The sequence below is a fragment of the Palaemon carinicauda genome, chromosome 15 (genome assembly GCF_036898095.1).
Source record: "Palaemon carinicauda isolate YSFRI2023 chromosome 15, ASM3689809v2, whole genome shotgun sequence".
Taxonomy (NCBI): domain Eukaryota; kingdom Metazoa; phylum Arthropoda; class Malacostraca; order Decapoda; family Palaemonidae; genus Palaemon; species Palaemon carinicauda.
The window spans coordinates 62,480,342-62,505,161 of record NC_090739.1 but is presented as its reverse complement, the minus strand read 5'-3'; the positions used below and the strand labels follow the sequence as shown (position 1 = coordinate 62,505,161).

At 34.6% G+C, this 24,820-nt stretch overlaps 2 protein-coding genes across 3 annotated transcripts in view; one reads left to right on the top strand and one right to left on the bottom strand.

Annotated features, from left to right (window-relative positions):
• Positions 1-5,533, top strand: part of LOC137654636 (longitudinals lacking protein, isoforms H/M/V-like) — a 46,863-nt gene extending 41,330 nt beyond the window's left edge. For both annotated transcript variants that reach the window (XM_068388438.1, XM_068388440.1), the window contains exon 5: positions 6-5,533. In XM_068388438.1, the coding sequence (XP_068244539.1) occupies positions 6-317 (312 nt within the window). In that variant the 3' untranslated portion in view covers positions 318-5,533. The remainder of the gene's footprint in view (positions 1-5) is intronic.
• Positions 5,350-19,828, bottom strand: LOC137653992 (bifunctional polynucleotide phosphatase/kinase-like; the record flags this gene model as incomplete). The annotated part of the gene is made up of 6 exons (XM_068387626.1): positions 5,350-5,625; positions 10,149-10,210; positions 10,636-10,779; positions 17,752-17,895; positions 18,406-18,515; positions 19,630-19,828. Coding segments are annotated over 6 exons (783 nt in total), but the record flags the coding sequence as incomplete, so codon positions are not given.
• Positions 19,829-24,820: the final 4,992 nt, after the last annotated feature.

Below are 24,820 nucleotides of genomic sequence, written 5' to 3'. Positions count from 1 at the left end.
TACAGGAAATGGGATCCAATGATGGCCGACCATTTTCATGTCCTATATGTCATAAGTGCTTTGCAAAAGCTGCCATATTAAAACGACACCATCTTGCCCACTTCCGTCCTTATGTTTGCCATATTTGCTCTAGAGCTTTCACCAGACGTGAAGTTTTAGCCGAGCATCTCTTGGAGCACAATGGTGCGGATTTGAGGCTACCCTGTCCCGTGTGCAATATGACCATAAAACGAAAACGTAATCTCCAGGCCCACATAAAGGTAAAACATCCAGATTATTACAAGCAGAAAATAGCTAGTAGGGAGTCTCTCTGCTGAGTGGTCAATTTTATGCCTGTAAATGGTTTGTGTACTTATACCTATGTGTGGAATATTTGATCCTATGTGAATACAAACCTATCGTCCTTTAAATAGGTGACTACTTCAGCGCAAGCTACAGCCGCTGAATTGTAAACAAGGTAGTTACGGTACATAACAGCAAGGAGGTGAGTGGAGCCAACTACTTGCCTGATTCAAGGCCCTTTAGACTTCTCTGAGTCCTTTGGCTCCCCCTCTCCTACATGTTGATAAATACCATAGCTACTTTTTTCATGATTCAACATCCGTTCCGGCGCTGAAGTTATCTATTTTAAGGACTAAGGTTTTTATAGCTAGGAACAATACAAATTACTTTTAAAATTTTCTAATTTTGTAATTTATTTTTAATTTTATTTCTTAGTGTTATTCTAGCTCTTATATTTTAGGTGTCTAGTCTAGTCACTGGACAAAAGGAATTTTAACTTTAGTTAAAATGAAAAGGGATTATTGATATGATATCTCAAGGGATTTTTTTTTTTTAGCATTGAAAAATTCTTCTTAATTAATTTTTTATATTGAAAGGGACCCAAGGGGATCATGATTCATTTTCATGTTATTACTTTTACTTTTTAAAAGTTAAAACTGCATTTGGACAAAGCTTGACAATCTCACACGAATTAAGTCTGCAGTTGAATATTTTAAGACATCGGGTAATTATTTGAATGGCTTTGAGAATGCTATTGCATACTGTATTTAAAAGAAGAAAGCATTTATGCAAATCAGATTCATTGTTGAATTATAAAAGTTTCCCTCCATATTTTAAGAGTTGTTTACTTGGCACCATTCAAGAGTTAATTGGTCTCTGATGAACTTTGAGGACAAGTTAGTTTGGCATTAATTGAGCAATTTTATTAAAGAATTATCTTTTGTAAATCTTTATGAAAATACCTTTTTAAATGTGCCTTCAAGTATCTTCTTCATTGAAGTTTAAGTAAATGTCTGTTCAAAGACAGATTAAGGCCGTTTGTTGCTAGAAAAGTTTATTGGAATTTTCTTAAGTAAATACTGTGCTTCAGATTTGTCTTTAAAGAGACCACATTTTCAGTAAATTGGATCTCAAACTGTTATTAAATTAAGATACTAGGCAATAAATATAAGCCCCAAGTATAAATACCTTAAAAAATATTATAACATTATAAGGTGGTAAGTTAGAGGAAATGTATCCCATTTCCTGTATTTGGTGCCAGAAATAACATTTTTTATCTGCATATACTTATTACTATATTAATGTCTTTAGAACAATAGCTACCCATGTCCACTATGTATAAGAAACCAACTTGAACCCTAGAGTAGCTAGTGTATTTTTTATTGAAATTGCTGTGAACAGGTTCCATTTTATAGCAAAGACAGATAGTCTTTTTGTCCTTACTGAAATATTAGTAGTAACTATTCCTGTAAATATCAAATAACAAATCTTTTACTTCTGTGGTGCCCTAATTAACTTTTTAAAGGTTGATACCAAGCTCTTGAGTCTTAATTTTAGAACAAGAGCAACAATGGTTGGATGTTACATAAATTTATAATAGTTGAAATGGCTTAATTTATTTCAAAAGCAATGATTTACACATTCATAGTGGGAAGGGATTATGGAATTTACGACGAAGGGCAGGTACTGGGACCAGTATCATTTTGTGCTTTATACAGATTTGCATAGGTCTTTAGATGGTGGTTATTAAGTGCAGTCACGTTTACCAATAAATTTTGCATTTCACTTTTAAAGTCCCTCCAATATGAGAGCCCTGCTTTATTAAGTCTTATTTTTGTTGTCCATCGTACAGGACTGTACAGTACTAATCAAATTGTTACTTTAGACTGGAAATTCATAAAAAAATTTTATTAGTATTTTTATTATGAATAACATATAAACTTTGAAAAAAGACTTCTGTCAGACTGTCCAACAGAAAAGTTTTACCGTCAAATAGGAAATTTTGAAGTTCCGCGCATTCAACGATTTTATCGGGAATACCATTCCACTCTTTAGCCGCAGCCAGAATGAGAATTTTAGAATACTGTGTAGTATTGAGCCATATAAAATAAAAAGGCAAGACTGTTAGCATTAATTGCAGATCTTAAAACTCATTATTGGATAGTATATTTTTGGAAGATTGGAATGCAATAATTGAGAATGATAAATCAGTAAATTAAAGTCTAAGTATTTATTTTTGCATTTATTCTTACAAAATGAAATTTATGCTGTATCAAAAATAAAAGTAAAGGAATAATGAATATCTTGTAATCTTGAGTAGCTTCTTTTGAGTTACATCACATTACAGGATTTGTAATGTTCTAGTTTCAGATTAACAGCCATGCACCCTCCAAAATATTCACCTTTTTATCCACACTAATCCATTTGATAAACTCGTACCAATTTCATGCTCTTGTAACCGTGAAGGCTATGCTATTCAGTTATGAAATATACCTTTAAGAAATGTTCCATATGGTCTTAAGTTTTGTGATTTAATGTGACCTGAAAATAAATGTCATATTGGATTGATATAATAGGTTTGTTTTTTGTGTGACTTAGTTGTAAGGGTTTGAAGATGCAGTGGTTTTGAGACTTCCATTTTGAAAACTGCTGCATTGGTAATGATTGTAGTCTAAGCCAAGCATTCCTGATTCATCAGTCAACTGATGTTGCACATTATTGTTTTCAATTAAACTGTTTTAGGTTTGGTTTTTTGTTGCATTATTAGTCAATTTCATCCCTAGGGACCCTAGGGGTACTGTTTTTGGAATCTTAATCTATACGATATTCAAAATCCCATTTTTAAGTAATGTATTGGTCTTAGTATGTGGCGGCTCATTTATAAGCTCTGTGAATCTGCAACTCTCCATATTTTCCTTTGTTATTGATAACATTTAATATTATTATTTTTTCTTTAATGCTTGTACAATATATAGTCCTTAAGCTTAATGTCGGTAGCCATCCTTCCGTTAATGAAAAGACAAAAATCCCTTTATGGAACTGCGCACTTCACAGTTCCAGCTGCATGGCGTTTTGCTGTTATGCGCATGTGCGCATACGCAACCGCATGTAAGGCTGAGAGGTAGAGAGAGCACTGTGGCTCCTTCAGTGACAAGACTGCCCACATTGGAGTGTTGGTGAAAGGTAGTTGTATTCTTTTACTTGACATGTGTTGCGCTAGACAACAGTGTACCATAATCTTGAATGTGATAAAGTATAGAATTAGGTTATTATTGTACTCCCCGCTATTATTTTTTATTAATTTTTTCGGTTCTTTTACCTTTTTTTTGGTTCTCTTGACAACAGTACATATGAAGCAAAACGGTGCTTTTCAGCATTGGAAACAATAAAAACTTTACTAAGAAGTACTATGATAAGATTTGTTAAGGCTAAATTCACTTACAGCGCTTTCAATGGAGAAAAATTTCCTTGTCTGTCATCCAGAGATCAAGATTAAATAATTGATCTTTTCATGCAAATTAAAACTATTTTGGTTCCACTTTTAAATGAATAAATCAAGTTTGAACAGTAAGAATGTTTGAATTTGGTTTTTAAGCTTCTATCAAGTTTCTGAATATATTTTCTTATACCAATTAGTTTCCTATTACACAATATTAATACAAAGGCTAAAAATTTTCTGGAGCAGCACTCCCACTAATTTTAGCCACGAGCCGCCACTGCCTAGTATGACAGTGTTATCCCCTTCAACGTTTGTTTATCTTATCAACGTTTGTTTATCCCACCCATAAGATTATGTACAAAATCAATTTTAAATAAGTCTTCAGTCCATGAAGAATGAAATGCAAGGTGTAGCCAGTTGATGTGAATAGCAAAATTTGACCATTTCTTCCTCGTATTGTACCTGTTCAGGGTGGTTGATTAGTGCCAAGTGTGCAATTTGTTAACTGCCTAGCAGGCCCATTTTCAGTTAAATGCCTTTAGTAGTTGATAGTTTGTCATTATTATTTATTTATTACTTAAAATGTATGAATATAGCAATAACTTTTTTTTTATTGTTCGAAATCTACAATTACTGTGCATTAATTTATGAAAACATGAATTTAGATACCGTGAATTGACTTTAATTTTTCATAACATTTTCAGTCTGTAACTGCAGATGTGATTAGTTTTATAATTGTTTTAGTGGACTGAATTATAATTTTTTTTTTTTTTATGTAGAAAATTATGATGTACTGTTTCATAATTTCCAGTTTTGTTGTTTTATGTCTAAAGTACAGAACTTTAGTTATCAAATTGTAAATAGCCCCAAGGCTATATAGGATAGAAATAACCAGACTGTAATAAATGTTGTGGGATCCATAGAGATGAAAAAGGGAAACATGATGCTAAGCTATGAAAAGTATCTGAAGACCAGTTATAGATCCTCTTCATCTTGAAGGCCAGTCTGTTGAAAGGAAAATTGTATGTAGTAATACAGTAATGTATTTGTGTTATTCTACAGAATAAATTTCAAAGATATTACTTTAATGCATTGATTAAGTCGTCAGGTTTTTTCTGAAATTTGTAGTATTTTCATGGTTTGTAAATTTGAACAGTGCATTAATATTTAATTCATTTTTAAAATGAAAGACTATTTAAAATTGAATTATCAATTTAAAGAGTTCACACTTGAAGTTTTATTTTAACAGAATTAATTCTTTTTTTTTTTTCTTCCTTTTTTTCAACTTTGCTCAAATCATCTGTTAAGTATTATAATTTTCATTTTGCTGGTTCTTTAGAAGTTCAGGTTTTGTAAATACTGTATATGTCGGTATCTTCTCAATTTTTTTTTTTAATTTAAAAATTGCTTGCACTGAATGATCTCATGAACCCTGTTGACAGGCTTCCATATGCTGCATTAATAGGAGTAAGTTGCCTCATGAATTTTCTTTCATGTAGATGTTCAAACAAGGTTTTCACCCAGTGATAATAATAAGAAGGAATACGTATTTGCTCAAGGGTTTATAAAAGCACATCAGTATTTTCATAATGTATTTATTCAAGACTTGAAGTGTTTCACACGAGTGCATTTTTTTTTGATGAGGCACTAGTTGTTGCTGTCTAGATGGCTTCTTGCCCTATTTCTTAGGAAATGTTTGTTTTTAAGAAATTACTATTTATGGGTAAAATGTAAATATATGTCTGAGCCATTTGACTTTTCCAGACAGTAGATCTTGTAGTTATTTTTCCAATAAAAACATCTTGTACAAGTTTTCATCTTTGGTTGACCTGAATTTAGGAACAAAATTAACCTTTACAATGTCATCAAAGCCTTCTTTTAGTGTTGGTTCAACATATTTTGATCTGAAAATTTAAAAAGTGAACATTAGAAATCCTGCCTTTTCTAGTTTTATACAATTATTTTTACTTGTTTAAATAAATTTGACGTTACATGGAATTATCTCATTATGGCAAATTGAATACTGCCTATGCTAAACTTAAATCCTTCAATCTTCCTGTATTGAAATAAAATAGACCTTACCTTCAACTGTTTCACCAATATGCAATTATTTATGAAGTATATTAAAAAACAAAAAAATTCTCTATTTCTGTTTTAGCAGGTTGCGAATCTCAAGAAAGGTTAACAGATTTCCATGAAACAAGGTAGATATTATTTATGATTAACTTTTGGAGAAGCAAAGCTTAGGGTCGAGATGGTCTAAAAGGCAACAAAACTTCCACCAGCTAATTTCTCCCTAACTTATATCCTCGAGAAAGTTGCCGGATGAATATATTATCGAAGTTTCATCATACTGTGTTTACCTGTTCTTAGGGTATTATTTCTATGAATCTCCCATGATGTTCATATTGCTATTCTCTGGAAGTTACCCCTAAAACTAGAAAAAAAAAATTAATTTTCCTTCCTTTCAATAAACTTGGGTTTCTAGTAAGGCAATGAGACATAGTGGCTAATGCCAATAACCTTGGCTTGAGCAAGTTTTACTGTCTTTGTCTTCACAGTTTTTACATAGTTCTCAGGTTCATTGGTAGGCCACTTACTCTAGATTGTTTGGTTATTTGGATTTTTTCTGCTTTTAGAAATGCCTTCTGGATTTCTTAATAGTTACTACGAAAATTGTTTCTGTGCAATCACGATTCAAATTTTCTGTCTCGTGTTAGGGTCAGCATAGTGATTTAAAAAAAGCATTGGAGAGTGCAAAGGTCTCATTGTCCTCTCATAGAAAAGTATATTTATATGGTTGCTCAACTATATAAAACGTACAACTCGTAAAAAAAAGCTTTCTTTTAATTCGAGAAAATCCAGAGAAGACAAAACTAGTTGATTAAAGCAGGGCAGCCCCTAATGAGTCTAGTTTTGATAGTTATGAGCTTCAAAAGTTCTTAACATACTTCAGCTTCTTTAAGGAAGGCTGATAAGTCTTTGTTTACATGCAGTAATTCTGAACTACCCTGCCCTTTTGACTTATATAAGACTAATCAATTATCTAATCCCATTTTAGATTACAATGTAATCTCCTTTGATTCCATCATAGATACTAATAAAAGTAAATCTTTAAATGTGTGATTTGCGAGTTGGTTTACTAGACACTGATCAATTGATTTATAGTTCTCTCGCATCCTGACATTGAAGGTCACTAACACCGATATAGTTTGTTATAAATAAAAAATAAAAGTACAGTATAATCAATTAAAAACCATATAAGCGAAGATGTCCTTATAAAATTTAAATAGCGAATAAACCTAAAAATACCATAACCACAGTAAGACATCCTGCTCAAGAATCTTGGCAGGATGAACTTGCTATCCTCATCTCAAGCCTCAAACAGATATCTCAAGCCTCAAACAGATATCTATTTCTTATGGTGCTAAAAGGGTAGCATTTGGTCAACACATGCCTCACTGTTCCCAACTAAACTATACCAAAGCTGTTGCCAATTATTACAAAACAAATTCTTAATACTAGGTAAAAAATCATTACATAGAATAGGATACCTTCTCGGTAGAAACTCCGCTACATCATTCTTTGCCAATAAATCTGCCTTCTCATTTCCAGATACACCTACGTATACCAGAAACGAGCAAAATTGAACTGTTATACCTCTTAGTCCAATAATATGCAACCTCTATAAAATCTTTGAAACTAAAGGGTTACTAGAATTAAAAACTTCTAAAGCTTTAGGACTCTCCTTGCATCACTAAAAGTGGTAAAATTGCCTTTCTCCTCCAATGCTGTTTTTTTCCAATGGCGGTTAGTATGTCACACCGTTTGGCAGAAATTATAGAAGATATAGAGCAAGTGCACCTCAACAATTAAAAGCACTATGTACTCCAAATCCAACACCAGCATCAGGTTTGGAACCATCAGTATATACAGTCAATTCCCCATGTTCTTCAACATGTTCCATAAAAAGAATCCTGGTTTCTAAATCAGTCAAGTTCTTTTTTATACCAATAAAGTATTTGCAGAAAGATATCTCTTGTAATTTCCATGGAGGGGTTGATGACATCTTAAATGGGAGCACCTTTTAGGTATATCAAGATTGTTTAATAATACAGTAGTTCAACTCAAAAACCATAAGGTTGAGGAGATTTTGGGTGCAACTCCAAATATTTATAATGCCTTACAAGGTTTACAGTCAAATAAGCTAAAGAATTAGGAAGTCTTTGCAATGTAAAGCAGTACTGAACAACAGAAAGTCTTTTGGTAAAGGTCGAACGGTAATTCTCCAGCGTCTACAAGGAGGCTTGGAATAGGCAAAGTTCTATAGGCTCCTGAAGCCAATCTGATAACAGTATGGTGTATAGAATCTAAAATATTTAACTGGCTTGAGGTGGCTGAGGAGCATATTCCATACCCAAAACTAATTTTAGAAAAAATTAAGGCCTTGTATAACTTTAAAATAGTTTTGCAGTCTGCCCTCATGGTGTATGGGACAAAACTTTTAAAAGATTAAGAGAATCAATACATTTTACTTTTAAGGCTTTCAAGTGAGGAACCCGGAACCCATGTGAGCCTGCAATCAAATATTCCTAAATCTAGCTTCACTTAAACATGGGATCCGTTGACCTTTGATGTACATATCGGGGTCTGGATGTACTCCAAGAATATGACAGAAATGGACATAGTATACTGGAGATGATGTATGTGGACAAGTGGGAAGCATTTTTTAAATACTTCTAGATTAGATATTAGATGTTATAGAAGAGAAGTTGCAGGACATCAGGATTAGGATCTTACTTTCGAATAGTTATCCGACTTGAATAAAACTGTTTCAAATAGGGTTTCCATGGCTGTAGCAGCGATTGTGTGTTTTGTAATATAAGTGAAGAAAAAAGGTATGTGCCTCTTTGGCTGGGACAGTGTTTGATGCACAGAAACATTACTTGATTTCTTCCCTTTGAGTGATGTAATATATGTAAATAGGATTGATAAGTTGATTGCTCAAGTGGGTACTGGGACACAAAGTAACACTTTTAGGTCAATATTTAGGGGTACCCATGTTTTCCCCTTTATGCCAGTAGCTTCTACGACTTTAGAATTGTCTCCTTAAGGAATTTTTTTTGTACCATTGGTAGGACATAAGGATTCCGCTCTAGTAGACGTTACGGGAGAGTTGTCTACTGGACTCGTAGATGTTATCATAGAATTTTATGACGGTCCTTCCCTGCAAAGTGTCAGGGGATTGGATACCCACTTCTTGATGTCTGGAATCAAGTTTACAGTTCTCGCAAAGTTTTTGATAGAAACCCACGCCACAGTTCTGGGAGCAATAAAAAGAGGAGATTGGGCTTTTAATGAATCTCACATAGGCATATTTTTACATTAGTATTTGCCTAATTCAAGACTACAAGCATTAGAAGTAATGTTTCCTATTTTCTTTTCGTGAAATTAGAATTCCAAAACGTCCTCTATTAAAACATACATTATTCTTTCTTATTAAAAGTTTGGTCATGAATGCTCACAAACAATTGGATCCAAGTCTAATGAAAGACTTGAAGGTTAAGTTTCATATTGGAAGTGCAGCTGCAGCTCTTATTTTTAGCAGAAATCTTTAGAAAGGGTTTTAGCAGTAGCTCAATGGCATACCTAGTCAGCATTTGCCTAACACTCCTGGTTAATTAGTCAAGGATGCTGGACTTTGGGTGGTGATGTGATCTAATATAATTTTTGGGTTTAATTCAATTTTTTCTTTTTATTCTAAACTTTAGTTTTGTGGGGTTTATATAAATAAGTAATAAGGTGATAAAGTAATATATACGGAAAACAATCTAGAGTTTTTGGAGTTTTAAACTTTAATTCGAAACAGTTTGTTACTAAGGGAGTAAAGGGTATTAATTAATTTATTACTTGAAAGCTGCAAATGATCTACCTATTTCCTTTAATGGTGACCCACCTCCATTAGTGTGTGGGCATCAGTAATACTGTATGAACATTAGGAGAGTTTCATAGAAATAAAATTTTTGATAAAATTCATTATCTATACTCGCTTATATATGGCCATCCTCCTCTCCACTGACTTGTGGCATCAAGAGGACAAGAGAATAGTTTTGACTTCAAGATTGAAAAACAATGATGGTACAGCTTGCCCAAGTCATTATTATTGCCATTAGCCACTAGATTGTCTCAATGCTTTACTAGAGCCCCAAGTCTATTAGAAGAATAGCTAATGGAAAACTTTTAGTTTTAGGGGTTAATGTCCATACTGTATAACCAAGCTTCAAGAGAGATGCACTGTGAGCATCATATGAGTATAGAAATACTGTAAAAAAAATTATTAAAATTCTGTTTCTGCTAATAGACAAACAACAACTTTTTTCTTCTTTAGTGGTAGTAAATATTCCAAGTCAATCCAGCAAGAACTTACTTATACATATTGTAGACCATATCACTGATGTTCTCATGGTTTGCACCGCTGAAGGTCCGATACTGAAAGCAGAGAGAGAAGATTATTATCTGACCTCTCTTACATAAGATTCTGGTTCAAAGTTTTTTGTATACATACTAATTTACTGTTTACTGCGTGAAGCATTATTCAATTTTCTCCCTTTTTTTTGTAAATAAAACTTAACTTTAAATAAGTTGGCAACACCTCACAACAACTTATTCTATCATTATGGTGACAAGGTCAATACAAAAAGAACTTGCTTTATCTTCCAAAAAAATCTAAGACATGGCCATCACAACTATACAACTACAAAGAATGATCTTCAGCTTGTAGCGTATATCTGAAGGAGGTGCCAGTAGTAGTGTTTGGCTTAAATGCAACAAGTATGTGTGTACTGTTTTTATATTTCTTTTTAGCTTAATTACTATGCTTGTTCATTAACAAAAATATGAAAGGTGAACCATACCTTATTATTATGTCTACACTGGTCTTTAGACACATTAAAGAGAAAACATCTGATAGGAACATTAAGTTTCTTTGCGGCTGCGATGTATCGTTGCCTACTGTCCACGTCTGGATTTGTGTTGTCTATAACCACACTTTTTCCTTCCTGCTCAACAAGAGAACAAGGTTATTCAACAAACATGCAGCCAAAATAAATTCTACAACTGGAGTAAAGGATCTGAAATTTCACATAAAGAACTGAAATAAGTATTGTACTTAGCAATGATTGCAATACTGATAACTTACTGCTAACTTTGAATAACTGAAAATTAACCAGTTCTTGTATCATCCTAAATTTTAAACATTCCAATTCTCCCTTACAAGAAATTAAGTACAAGAAGAAAACTTTGGATAAAAATTTGGGGCACAGTGAAAATAATAAAACTGCATTTTGATAATCAAATCATAAATTCAAATCTCCAAATGTTTTAAATACAACACAATCCTGTGCTGTTAAAAAAACATTTCATATACAGTAATTGCCTAATTCAAAAAGAAAAGGGTTTCAGCTCAATGGCCTAATTAACCTAATAATAATATTAAACAGTAAATGGCAAAGTATATAATGTTCATTGATAAATCCTTTACCAATATGTTTACTAAAATTAAATTTAATGTTTAGTACATAAAATCATTAAAACATATGAATGTAATTTATTGGACAATATAATTTCAACACAAAATATACTATTATAATAAGTGGACCAGATTAGCAATTTAATCCGGACATCAAATTGTTAGGTTGAAACTTAGGTTTTCATAACAGTGATGGACATCTTTCTCAACAAAACTAAAAGGCAAATTTTGTTTTTTTCTATTTATTAACATGGAATTTGAATTATTCTCATACTCACCTGATGTTCCTATTTCTTCTTCAGAAGCCCGGTTTAATTAACGCTTACCAGTAAAATTTTCCCCTTTTTTTTTTCGCTTCAACAAATACATATCTTTAACCCTGGATAGGTACGATGGGTCGTTTGCGACCCCGAGCGTCAAAAAAAAACAGGTTTTTCTCACGTGACTCACCCCCGTGACTGAATTTGTGGGTGATCGACCTGCAGGAGGTGTCTCCCCTACACGCTCTAGTAGTGTCCAGATGTGCATTGCTGTAGCTGTACTCCTTCCCCGATTTCTGAGACGCGTCGGGGTCGTTCGCGACCGAGTTTACCCTTCTAAGGTAGTTTGCATAATTATCAAAGTTATTACGTATTATGAAATTGTCGTAGAATGGTGCAACTTGTATAGGTTATCAGTTGTGGAAAGTCTTGGTGGATTGTTTGGCTACCATGTGCATGATTTTTTTTTTAGTTAAAATGTCGTTCATCACCACGAGGACCATTTTACCGCGAGTGCCCCTTTTTCATTTTTTTTCATTTTTTTGCCAAGTCATTTTTCTGTAAGATATTGCCAAATAGGGTCGTAAAACTTTTGCTTGTTTAGTGTTGGAAAGTGTGTCTAGATGATCTGGCTACCCATGCATGACTTTGTTTTTGTCAGATACGACGTAGTTATTGGTATATTGGGTATTTAACTGCGGTTACCAATTTCTGTTTTTTTTCCAATATTTGTAAAAATTACTACGTAGTAAGGAATTGCCGTATATTATTCTTTTTTTTTTCATGTTTATGTGTTAGAAAGTGTGCCTTGATGGTTGGGCTAACACGTGCATGTCTTTTTTTTTTATCTGAGATGCCGTATATTAGAATGTCGGGCATTTTACCGCGAGTGTCCCTTTTTCATTTTTTTTCATTTTTTTGCCAAGTCATTTTTCCGTAAGATATTGCGAAATAGTATCGTAAAACTTTTGCTTTTTTAGTGTTGGAAAGTGTGTCTAGATGATCTGGCTACCCATGCGTGATTTTGTTTTTGTCAGATACGACGTAGTTATTGGTATATTGGGTATTTAACTGCGGTTGCCAATTTCTGTTTTTTTTTTTTCAATATTTGTAAAAATTTACTACGTAGTAAGGAATTGCCGTATATTATTGATTTTTTTTTCATGTTTGTGTTAGAAAGTGTGCCTTGATGGTTGGGCTAACACGTGCATGTCTTTTTTTTTTATCTGAGATGCCGTATATTAGAATGTTGGGCATTTTTCCGCGAGTGCCCCTTTTTATTTGTTTTGCATTTTTTTGCTTAGTCATGTTACCGTAAGGAATTAGCAAGTAGTGTCGCAAAACTTATATTTTTATAGTGTTGGAAAGTGTTTCTAGATGATCTGGCTACCCATCCCTATTTTTTTTTTAGCCAGATATGGCGTATATATAAGTATGTGTTCGATTTTCCTGTGATTGCCATTTTTTCGTTTTTTCCCATTTCTTTCAAAATTACTACGTACTAAGGAACTATCACAGAGTAATATTTCATTTATATGTTTATTTGTCGGAAAATGTGCCTTGATGGTTTGCCTAGCACGTGGCTGAAATTTTTTTTTTCTGAAATGCCGTATATTAGAATGGCCATTTTTCCACGATTGCCCCTTTTTATTTGTTTTGCATTTTTTTGCTTAGTCATGTTACCGTAAGGAATTGGCAAGTAGTGTCGCAAAACTTATAATTTTATAGTGTTGGAAAGTGTTTCTAGATGATCTGGCTACCCATGCCTATCTTCTTTTTTTAGCCAGATATGGCGTATATATAGGTATGTGTTCGATTTTCCTGTGATTGCCATTTTTTCGTTTTTTCCCATTTCTTTCAAAATTACTACGTACTAAGGAACTATCACAGAGTAATTATTCATTTGGATGTTTATTTGTCGGAAAATGTGCCTGATGGTTTGCCTAGCACGTGGCTGAATTTTTTTTTTTCTGAAATGCCGTATATTAGAATGTTAGCCATTTTTCCGTGAGTGCCCCTTTTTATTTGTTTTGCATTTTTTTGCTTAGTCATGTTACCGTAAGGAATTGGCAAGTAGTGTCGCAAAACTTATACTTTTATAGTGTTGGAAAGTGTTTCTAGATGATCTGGCTACCCATGCCTATCTTTTTTTTTAGCCAGATATGGCGTATATATAGGTATGTGTTCGATTTTCCGGTGATTGCCATTTTTTCGTTTTTTCCCAATTCTTTCAAAATTACTACGTACTAAGGAACTATCACAGAGTAATGATTCCTCTAGATGTTTATTTGTCGGAAAATTTTGTTTACTTTTTTTTGATTGAATATCATCAAATTTTTTTAGCTAAAATATTATATTGTTTTACATTTTTTTTTTTTTCGATTTTATTTCCCTTCAAAAAATTTTTTTTTGGGTCAGAATTTTAATTTTATAGTCGTAAAATAATCGAAAATTATCCAGCAACCCACCATACAATTTTTATGCATATCCAATAATATTTAGATTAGTAAATAACACCTTGAAATTGACATACCCTTCCTACATTTCAAGTGGCAGATTAGGGAGTCTGAGTCAGTGTGGTTGGCGGCCATTTTGTGGACATATCCGAAGCGTAAGCTGCCCTATCTATATATATTCTTGTTCCCTATAGAATTTGTGATATTTTGGTATATTTTTACCTGCATAAATATCATATTATATATTAAATATATGTATTTTTTTACGAAATTTCTAAGTACTCAAAAAATTACCTTTAGATATGGCCCCTGATATAAATGTAATTTACAAAATAATGAAGATTTTTTTACATATTTCTATTTTAGGATAACATATGTTTATTCCCTAAAAAAATTAGCCACTTCCTATTTCATTTGGGTACCCAAAAAAATTCATGAAATTTGGACAATTTTTTTTGGCCAAAAAAAGTTACCCTTTTTTTCTCATTTCAGATCTTCACCTCCATGGGTCTGACTTCATCCAAAATACATCAAGATGTGTCCTAAACATTCAAGAATCAATTCCTAAAAGGATTTGTGTATATATGTATAAACTTTTTTTTTATGAATTTTTATGTCAGGTCTTTTTTTTTTTCTACTTAATTTTTTAAAATATTTATAATAAATAGTTTTTCTGCAGATGAGTAGTATTTATCTTTACAGTTGTTTTAAGCATTCATTGAAGTTTTTTTTGGCAAAAGAAAAAAGGAGGTTACTGCAAAAACTGATTTTTCAAGAATTTTTTTTGGCGTCGGGGTCGTTCGCGTCCGAGTATACCCTTAAAGGGGTGTCCGAGGAGCGTACCTATCCAGGGTTATACAAGAAAAGTAACCTCTTGTGATAAGTTATAGGTAGCCTAGGTTGACATTATCGCTCCTCTTGATAGAGGGGGAGGTGGGCATGTATATGAACAGCGGGTGAATATAGAAAAAGAAATTGTATTACCAAAATTCTATTCATTATAAAATCTCCCCTGATGTTCATATTGCTGATTCCCATACACTAATGGAGGTGGGGAATAACTGAAAGAAAGGGATAAATTTCAGTAAAAGTAATGCAATGAAGTTAAGGGTTAATGCCCTGGTCTAGGTTACTTTGGTAGTTCCAGATTGCTGTTATCAAAAATACAGTCCTGTACTGTAGATTGCCTTTTCAAGATAACTTTTTGAGAACGACTTGGTACACCATTGAGATACTGCTAAAAAATGTTCAGACAGGAATCTACAAAAAATTCCTTGTGTGCCTGTGACTGAGTTTTTAACAAGGAATGCCAGAACATTTTGTTTCGAGGGTAATTAGGGATGCTCAGCCCACTACCTCTACTACCTTTAGTTTGTCTAAATACAATTGTGCATTTCTTACTGGACAAAGAGAACTATTTTCTACTGAACTTTCTTCATCCAGTGTTAGTGACGGGATGTGAAAAATAACTGAGGCAGACTTAATCTTAAAGTCCTTTTTGGCCATGAAGGAAGGTCAAAGAGACTAGATCATATTGTGTTCCCTAGTCTACTAGATCGATAATGCTTGTAATTCGCTTATGTGTTTAGCCAACTCTAAAGCTAACAGAGCTCTGGCCGTTACTGAATTGTGTAGATTACTCCCTAGTTATCACTTGAGCATTTAGGATAGGAGTGAAACTGGGTCTGAAATGTTACTCTGAATCTTAAAGGATAGGAGTGAAACTGGGTCTGAAATGTTACTCTGAATCTTAAAGGATAGGAGTGAAACTGGGTCTGAAATGTTACTCTGAATCTTGAAGGATAGGAATGTAACTGAGTTGGTTTGGCCTGCAATATCAATCTGAAAATAAAGTAAAATGATACCTGAAATATTACTCTTAATCTAAAGCTAAGTTTATTTCTGAGCTAGCCCAAAAGAAGTTATTGGTCTCATACACCACAAAATTAAGGAATCGAGAGGAATATTCTGTATAGTTGAGAAATAGCTGTCTCTGAAAATTTTGATGAAAATATTGAATCAGAACCTACCAAAATATCGTGATAAGTTAGTTTATCGTATGCTTTCTAACGCGCTAAGTCCTAACTATTGAGCTTGTTTACAACTGAAAAATTAGTGTTGTGCACATGTAATGGCCAAGGATTATTCATGAAATTAATTAGAAAAATAACTATAATTCTTAACTAAATACAAAAAACCCAATATAGTGTTTTAAGTCTTTAACAACCAGACTCACATGGTAATAAAAACTTGAACGAAAGAAATTATTACACTAAAGTAAACCCGTGAGGCCAAACTTGTAGGTGATCCAAAATGCCCGTTTATCCAGTGAACAACTGATATAACCTACCGCTGAGCTAATACCACACCACTGACAAAACTCTCAGAGGATCTACAATAAGAAATGCCATTTCCTAAATCTAAAACATATTTAAAAACACTTACTTTACTAAGAGTTGGGATATATGGACGTTTTGATCTGAATTTATTCATAGACACCAGTTACCAAGTAGAGAATAAGAAGGCATTTCAGAAGGTTTAAGTGCCTATCATGAATGGCAGAAACAAGGGACAGTGACAATGCTCTCGCTAACAGGGCAATGCTAGGACCAGGCAGAGCCATGCAATGGTTGCTGACGACTCAGTAGGTAGACCTATAGGCTCCTCCATATACACTGACTATATTTATGGAAATGCAAATACAGAGAATCTAATATACTGTTTATGTCTTATTTACAACTAGATTTGTAAAGGTAATAAAAACATGAGTAAGAAATTATCATAGTAAAGTAAACCCATGAAGAACTAGTGACCGAGCTTGTAAGCCAACAAAAACGCATTGTCATCCAGAGTGATCACGTGATATAACCTAATGACTAGGCTGAAACTTCTACAATAACATAAAATGTTAAAGTGTTAATGATATGAAATGCTATTTCCCAGATTAAAATGATAGTTTAAACACGCTTACTTTAGTATCTTAAGGTGGAATTGTGTCAATATCATCTCCATCATCGCATTAATGGTACTGAGAGTGAAATGCACTCTTCATAAGGATTATTTAAATCATAGAATTGCCCCCAACACAAAATAAAAACGGAATGTGGAACATGATCTCCCAAAAATAATTCCTGAGTACATTCCAGAAAATAATTGTAAACTAAACCAGGGAAAGACATCTCCACATGCAGCATGTAACGATTGTCACCAGTCGACTGAGTAAACTGAAAACTATTCAACCTAATACTGCAACCTGGCTTGCTACCAATTATTGCTAGATGGCTCTATTCCTTTGTCAATGGCATGAATATGTTGAAGCAAAAGAAAATGGAAAAATTTAAGATTTTTTACCGGTAAGTGTCAATTAAACCAGGCTTCTGGAGAAGAAGCAATATGAACATCAGTAGAGTTTCATAGAAATAATACAACACAATATTTAAAAGCCCAGTTAAAATCAAACAGTTTGTTACTCTTTTGTGATTTGTGTTATACAGGATTGTTGTTACATCAATAAATAAAAATAATAATTTAATAAATATATTAAATAAATAATCCTAATTTAATTATATTAATTCAAATCAACAACTTTACCTCTACAACAGAATTGCCGTTGAATTAACAACCCTAACTTTAGTACTGATGTAAAATCAATAACCTTGACATTTTTACATACAGTACAGTGTTATTGTCGTATAAGACAACATATATAGCCGGCGGTGTAATGAAAGTCATCACCAACATGGTACTGTACTAATACAGTACCACTACACTAAAGAAAAATATTACCTGTACAGACTTTTCCATGATGCTGATGCATTTCTGCCATGAGCCAATAGTATCACGATTAGCTTGAACATATCCTAAACCAGCAAAGTGCGTTGATGCTAAAAAGCTCTTGCCACTCCCAGGATACCCAACAAATACTATAACCTGATGAAAAAAATAATTAAAAATATATTTTAGTTCTTTTCCTGATGCTATAGCCAAACTTCAAATGGTTATTAAAAAAAAAGCAATCTTGTTTCTTGTTAAAACTTTTACACACTAAATGTACTGGATATCATTCACCACCAATGCAATTACTGATGTAAAGAACACACTTCATTACAGTCAATATGGATCATATTCTTTTGGGTAAACTGTACCCTTTTCCTTAAGGCTATAAAATATAATTTATTTTCCTCAGCAGACATGCTAAACCTGATAAAAAAATTTAAAAAAGCAAGTACATGGACCTGACAAAAGATGGTTAAGAGATTTGCCTCCTCTAACTTCTAATAAAAACACCCTAAAATTCTTAGTAATGTACCAAATATATACCATGCACAGTAATCACTCTCTCAATAATTTATTGATTGTTTCTTCATAGTATAGATTTACTGAATCCTCAAATCACTCAACAAATCAGAATTTGAAAAAGAAAAGTAATTGAAATCTTACCTCCACTTTATGTTTTGGCACTTTGGTGGAAGGAGGATCAAACAAGGGCAGTGAATCATTCACATTACGAGGATCAAACTCGGGCATGTTGAACTTCTGTGTTTTCACGCCTGAATTAAAGGGAAGATTATATAATTTGATGCACAAAATAAAAAAAAAAAAACAGTATTTTTCATAATCTACTTTTGATTATATGCCAGAAATTTAAATTTACAAAGCATTATTATTATCATTATAATTATGACAGTGTCAAGAGTTCTAACAGGGAAAGCAGCACAGTGCTGTACATAAATACCGCAGAGAAATAAACAAACCAGTATATACAAGAATATAAGAAAATTATTCTAATCAGTAGGAAAATCATTCCAAAATCTAGTCACAACTGGAATAGAACTGCTAGAATAATGTGCAGTATTGAGCTTTATGATTGAAAAGGCAAGACTATTACAATTAAGTGCATAACTAGTACTGCATGCGGAATGATACAGTTTGGAAAGATCTTAATGCAAACGATGGTCAGAATTATGGAAAATATCATACAACACGTACAAAGAACTAACTGAACAATGCTGGCAAAGATTAATATCTAGATAATGAATGAATAATAAATGTAATAAACAGCAAGTTTTTGTCCAATAAATTATGATGAGAGTCAGCAGCTGAAGACTAGACAGAAGAACAATACTGAAAACATGGTAGAATAAAAGAATTAAAACATTGCCTCGGGATAGACTGATCACCAAAAGTCTTAATAGATTTTATCAACTTATTTTTTTGTGCAATTTCAGAAGAAAGAAACAAACCGTGTTTCTAAAAAGTATATTTACAATCAAGAATCACAACTAGAATTTTAAATTCGTTGAATATAATCGAAGAGACATTGTCAATAAAAAGATCTGGATGTTGAGAAGCCACTGTCCTTAACCTACAGTACTTACAAGCATACAGTTTTGCTAGGGTTCAGCTTCATCCCTATAATTAGCACCATGCAACAATTTTAGCTAGATCTTTATCAAGAGATTCAACAGTCATAATTCTACATTCAGGAGAGGGAATTGATGCAGAGTTACATTATCTGCATATGCAACAAGCTTGTTTTACAGGCCAAACCTCACAAGTATATTACATGAAAAGTAATGGGCCATGAACACTACCCTTAGAAACCAAACCCAACACCAATAAGAAGCATAAAACAACACGGTTTGCAATTACAAAAATATTTACCTAGGAAATGCTCTTCAGGTGTAAAAAAGGAAATACCAATGTTCAAAGCAAATAAACGATCACTGCTGGAAAAATCTTTCTTCTTCTTCCCTTCAGCAGGTCTTCCTGCTGCATCACCCACATATATGCTATTTTGAATGTCGATATCAACACCACCATTTGCCTGATGAAATTGCAGCAGAAATACAGATGATGCAAATAAATGTTAAACGCAGTATTGTACTTTACAAATCCTTACCAAGAGAATTTAATAAAGTATTTAAAAAACATAGAACTATAGTTCAAATCCACATATTCTCTCATTCCCAAGGTCCTAAATTAATTGTGAGAAAATATCCATTCAATACAAATAACCCATCTACAGAAGAAACTTAGTGAAAAATCTCATACACTTTTAATAAAAAAAAAAAAAATTCTAAATCTGGCAAAAAAAAATCCTTATATTATTACTTCTTTGTGCAAGAGAATATTGGGAAATTACAGTACAGTAAAATATTTTAAACAATTAAGTCTTTAGTTTCATTGTTTCCATATTTTTTGAGAAAAAGTAACATTTCACATTTTCTGTTTCTACAGCTACATTGAGGCAAATACTTTATATCATTGCACAGCCATTTTGAAATAATTTCCATTATGAATTTTTTTTTTAAATTATGCTTGTTCCAAAAATCAGCTCACGTTTCTTTGAATGAAAACATTTTCTCTATGTAAACTTTAGTATGATAAAAAAAAAGACAACAAAGAAGGCTACCATATGCTGTATACCGTACTAAGCAGCCCCAAAATAACTAAAATATTGATACAATTTCACTGGCAATACCTTATACAAAACCTAAGTTTCAGTGTCTTTACTTATTAGATATTCAGATGAACAAAGTGCAATAACGCCATTCTTGGCTCAATGGTCTGATTATATTACCTAATAACAAAGGAAGTCATAAGAGCAAATATTCCTTACAATTCAAAATTAGTATCTTGCCACCAAACTGCACCAAGTTAAGCATTCAAATTTCCAAAGAAAATATACATACTGTACCAGATTTCTCAGCAAGGCATTCAAGGATGTCATAAAATGATATTTTAATTATAAAATAAATTTTTGAATATACTTACCCGGTGAATATATAATAGCTGCAACTCTGCGGCTCGACAGAAAACACACTAAAAAAACTCGCGAGCGATCGCTATGAAGGTTGCGGGTGTGCCCACCAGCGCCAACTGTCGGCCAGATACCACTCTTGTATGTAAACAAACCCTTCAATTCTTCTCGTCCCGCTGCGTCTCTATTGGGGAGGAAGGGAGGGTCATTTAATTTATATATTCACCGGGTAAGTATATTCAAAAATTTATTTTATAATTAAAATATCATTTTTAAATATTTAACTTAGCCGGTGAATATATAATAGCTGATTCACACCCAAGGCGGTGGGTAGAGACCAGAGTTAATAAAGTTTACAGCGTATAAGCTAAGAGTTTTTTCATTTTGACCGTTATCAATATAACAAAACCAAAATATATAGGTACCTGGTGAGGAAGTTGACTTAGACGATTACTCTGCCTTGTAAGTCTGTCTTCCTCACGGAGCCCAGCGATCCTCTTAGGATGCTGACAGACTCCCAGGAGCTGAAGTATCAAGGGCTGCAACCCATACAACAGGACCTCATCAAACCCCTAATCTGGGCGCTCTCAAGAAATGACTTTGACCACCCGCCAAATCAACCAGGATGCGAAAGGCTTCTTAGCCTTCCGAACAACCCATAAAACAATATTAAAAACATTTCAAGAGACAGATTAAAAGGATATTGGAATTAGGGAAGTGTAGTGGTTGAACCCTCACCCACTACTGCACTCGCTGCTACGAATGGACCCAGTGTGTAGCAGTCCTCGTAAAGAGTCTGGACATCTTTCAAGTAAAATGACGCGAACACTGACTTGCTTCTCCAAAAGGTCGTGTCCATGATACTTTGCAGAGATCTATTTTGCTTGAAGGCCACGGAAGTTGCTATAGCTCTAATCTTGTGCGTCTTAACCTTAAGCAAAGATCGGTCTTCCTCACTCAAGTGGGAATGAGCTTCTCGTATTAACAATCTGATAAAATATGACAAAGCATTCTTTGACATAGGTAAGGATGGTTTCTTAACCGAACACCATAACGCTTCAGATTTACCTCGTAAAGGCTTAGTACGAGCTAAATAGAACTTAAGAGCTCTAACGGGGCATAAAGCTCTCTCTAGTTCGTTGCCTACGATCTCTGATAAGCTAGGAATATCAAAAGATTTAGGCCAAGGACGAGAAGGCAGTTCATTCTTGGCCAGGAAACCAAGTTGAAGAGAACAAGTGGCTTTTTCTGACGAAAAACCGATGTTCTTGCTGAAGGCATGAATCTCACTGACTCTTTTAGCCGAGGCCAAGCACACCAGGAAAAGAGTCTTAAGAGTGAGATCCTTCAGGGAGGCTGAATGTAAAGGCTCAAACCTGTCTGACATGAGGAACCTTAGGACCACGTCTAAGTTCCATCCAGGAGTAGCCAAACGACGTTCCTTAGAGGTCTCGAAAGACCTAAGGAGATCTTGTAGATCTTTATTGTTGGAAAGATCTAAGCCTCTATGCCGGAAGACCGAAGCCAACATGCTCCTGTAGCCCTTGATCATGGGAGCTGAAAGGGAGCGAACTCTTCTCAGGTATAAGAGAAAATCAGCGATTTGGGCTACAGAGGTACTGGACGAGGATACAGATACTGACTTGCACCAGTCTCGGAAGATTTCCCACTTCGATTAGTAAACTCTAATGGTAGAAGCTCTCCTCGCTCTTGCAATCGCACTGGCTGCCTCCTTCGAAAAGCCTCTAGCTCTAGAGAGTCTTTCGATAGTCTGAAGGCAGTCAGACGAAGAGCGTGGAGGCCTTGGTGTACCTTCTTTACGTGGGGCTGACGTAACAGGTCTACTCTTAGAGGAAGACTTCTTGGAAAGTCTACCAGCCATCGAAGTACCTCGGTGAACCATTCTCTCGCGGGCCAGAGGGGAGCAACTAACGTCAACCTTGTCCCTTCGTGAGAGGCGAATTTCTGCAGTACCTTGTTGACAATCTTGAATGGTGGGAATGCATATAGGTCTAGGTGAGACCAATCTAGGAGAAAGGCGTCTATATGTATTGCTGCTGGGTCTGGGACTGGAGAGCAATAGATTGGAAGCCTCTTGGTTATCGAGGTTGCAAAGAGGTCTATGGTGGGTTGACCCCAAGTCGCCCAAAGCCTCTTGCACACGTTCTTGTGGAGGGTCCATTCTGTAGGAATTACCTGACCCCTCCGACTGAGGCAATCTGCTAGAACGTTCAAGTTGCCCTGGATAAACCTCGTTACCAGGGAGATGCCTCGATCTCTTGACCAAATGAGCAGGTCCCTTGCGATCTCGTACAGTGTCAGGGAGTGGGTGCCTCCTTGCTTGGAAATGTACGCCAAGGCTGTGGTGTTGTCCGAGTTGATCTCCACCACTTTGTCTCGAAGGAGACTCTCGAAGCTCATCAAGGCCAGGTGGACTGCCAAAAGCTCCTTGCCGTTGATGTGCATGCTCCTCTGACTTGAGGTCCACAGACCTGAGCATTCCCGACCGTCCAGTGTCGCACCCCAACCCAAATCCGATGCGTCTGAGAATAGAACGTGGTTTGGTTTCTGAACTGCTAGGGGAAGTCCCTCTCTTAGACTGATATTGTCTTTCCACCAATTCAGGCAAGCCTTTACTGTTTCGGAAATCGGGATTGAGACCGCCTCTAGCGTCTTGTCCTTTTTCCAGTGAAAGGCTAGATGGAATTGTAGAGGTCGGAGGTGTAGCCTTCCTAGCGAGACAAACTGCTCCAGGGATGATAGAGTTCCTACTAGACTCATCCAATTCCTGGCTGAGCATCGTTCTCTCTTCAATATCCTTTGGATTACGAGCAGGGCTTGATCTATTCGGGGGGGCAGACGGAAAAGCCCGAAAAACTGGACTGCGAATCTCCATCCCTAAATACAGTATAGTTTGGGATGGGATCAGCTGTGACTTTTCCATGTTGACCAAAAGTCCCAATTCCTTGGTCAGATCCAATGTCCAATTGAGATCCTTCAGACAGCGATGACTGGACGAGGCTCTGAGAAGCCAGTCGTCCAAGTAAAGGGAGGCTCGGATACCCGATAAATGGAGGAATTTTGCCACATTCCTCATAAGCCTCGTAAACACGAGAGGAGCAGGACTTAGGCCAAAGCACAGGGCCCGAAACTGGTACACCACATTGTTGAACACAAATCTCAGAAAAGGTTGGGAATCTGAGTGAATGGGGATGTGGAAGTACAGTGAACCCTCGTTTATCGCAGTAGATAGGTTCCAGACGCGGCCGCGATAGGTGAAAATCCGCGAAGTAGTAACACCATATTTACCTATTTATTTAACATGTATATTCAGACTTTTAAAACCTTCCCTTGTACGTAGTACTGTTAACAAACTACCCTTTAATGTACAGAACACTTAATGCATGTAATACAGTACCCTAAACTAAAACAGGCACAAATATTAAAGGCGACTTTATATCATGCGTTTCCTAAACACGCCAAAAAGCACGATAAAAAATGGCAACCAATGTTTTGTTTACGTTTATCTCTGATCCTAATGAAGAAACAAACGCATTTACACATCTGTTTATAGGTTAGTTTTTGCATCAATTATATTGATTATTCAGTACAGTATGTTGATTTGGTTATTACTAATATTTTACTTAATTTTTCTTATGACTTCCAAATGAAATTTTTTTCTTTATGACGCCGCCTGAAACGACGGCGTCATAAAGTACGCTCAGTAAACAAACTAAGGAATTTAACCCGCATGATGAAAGTGATAAATAATGATATTACAGGAAAAGCTTTTATAAAATATGTTATTACAAATATTATTTACCGTATCTATATAAAATCATACATACGTAGCAAAGCAGGAAAACAATCTACGAGAGAGAGAGAGAGAGAGAGAGAGAGAGAGTGAGTTGTTTTACATACGTAAATGTAAATTTTAAACAAAACAAAAATAGCCCCATTTCATATAAAATAGATTACAAATATTTTACTTTATCATATTACAGTAGTCTGTATAATACTGTAAAGTTCAGTACAGTATGTTGTTGTTAAAGTCGTGGCGATGAAATTCTCACGAAACAAAAACACGCCATT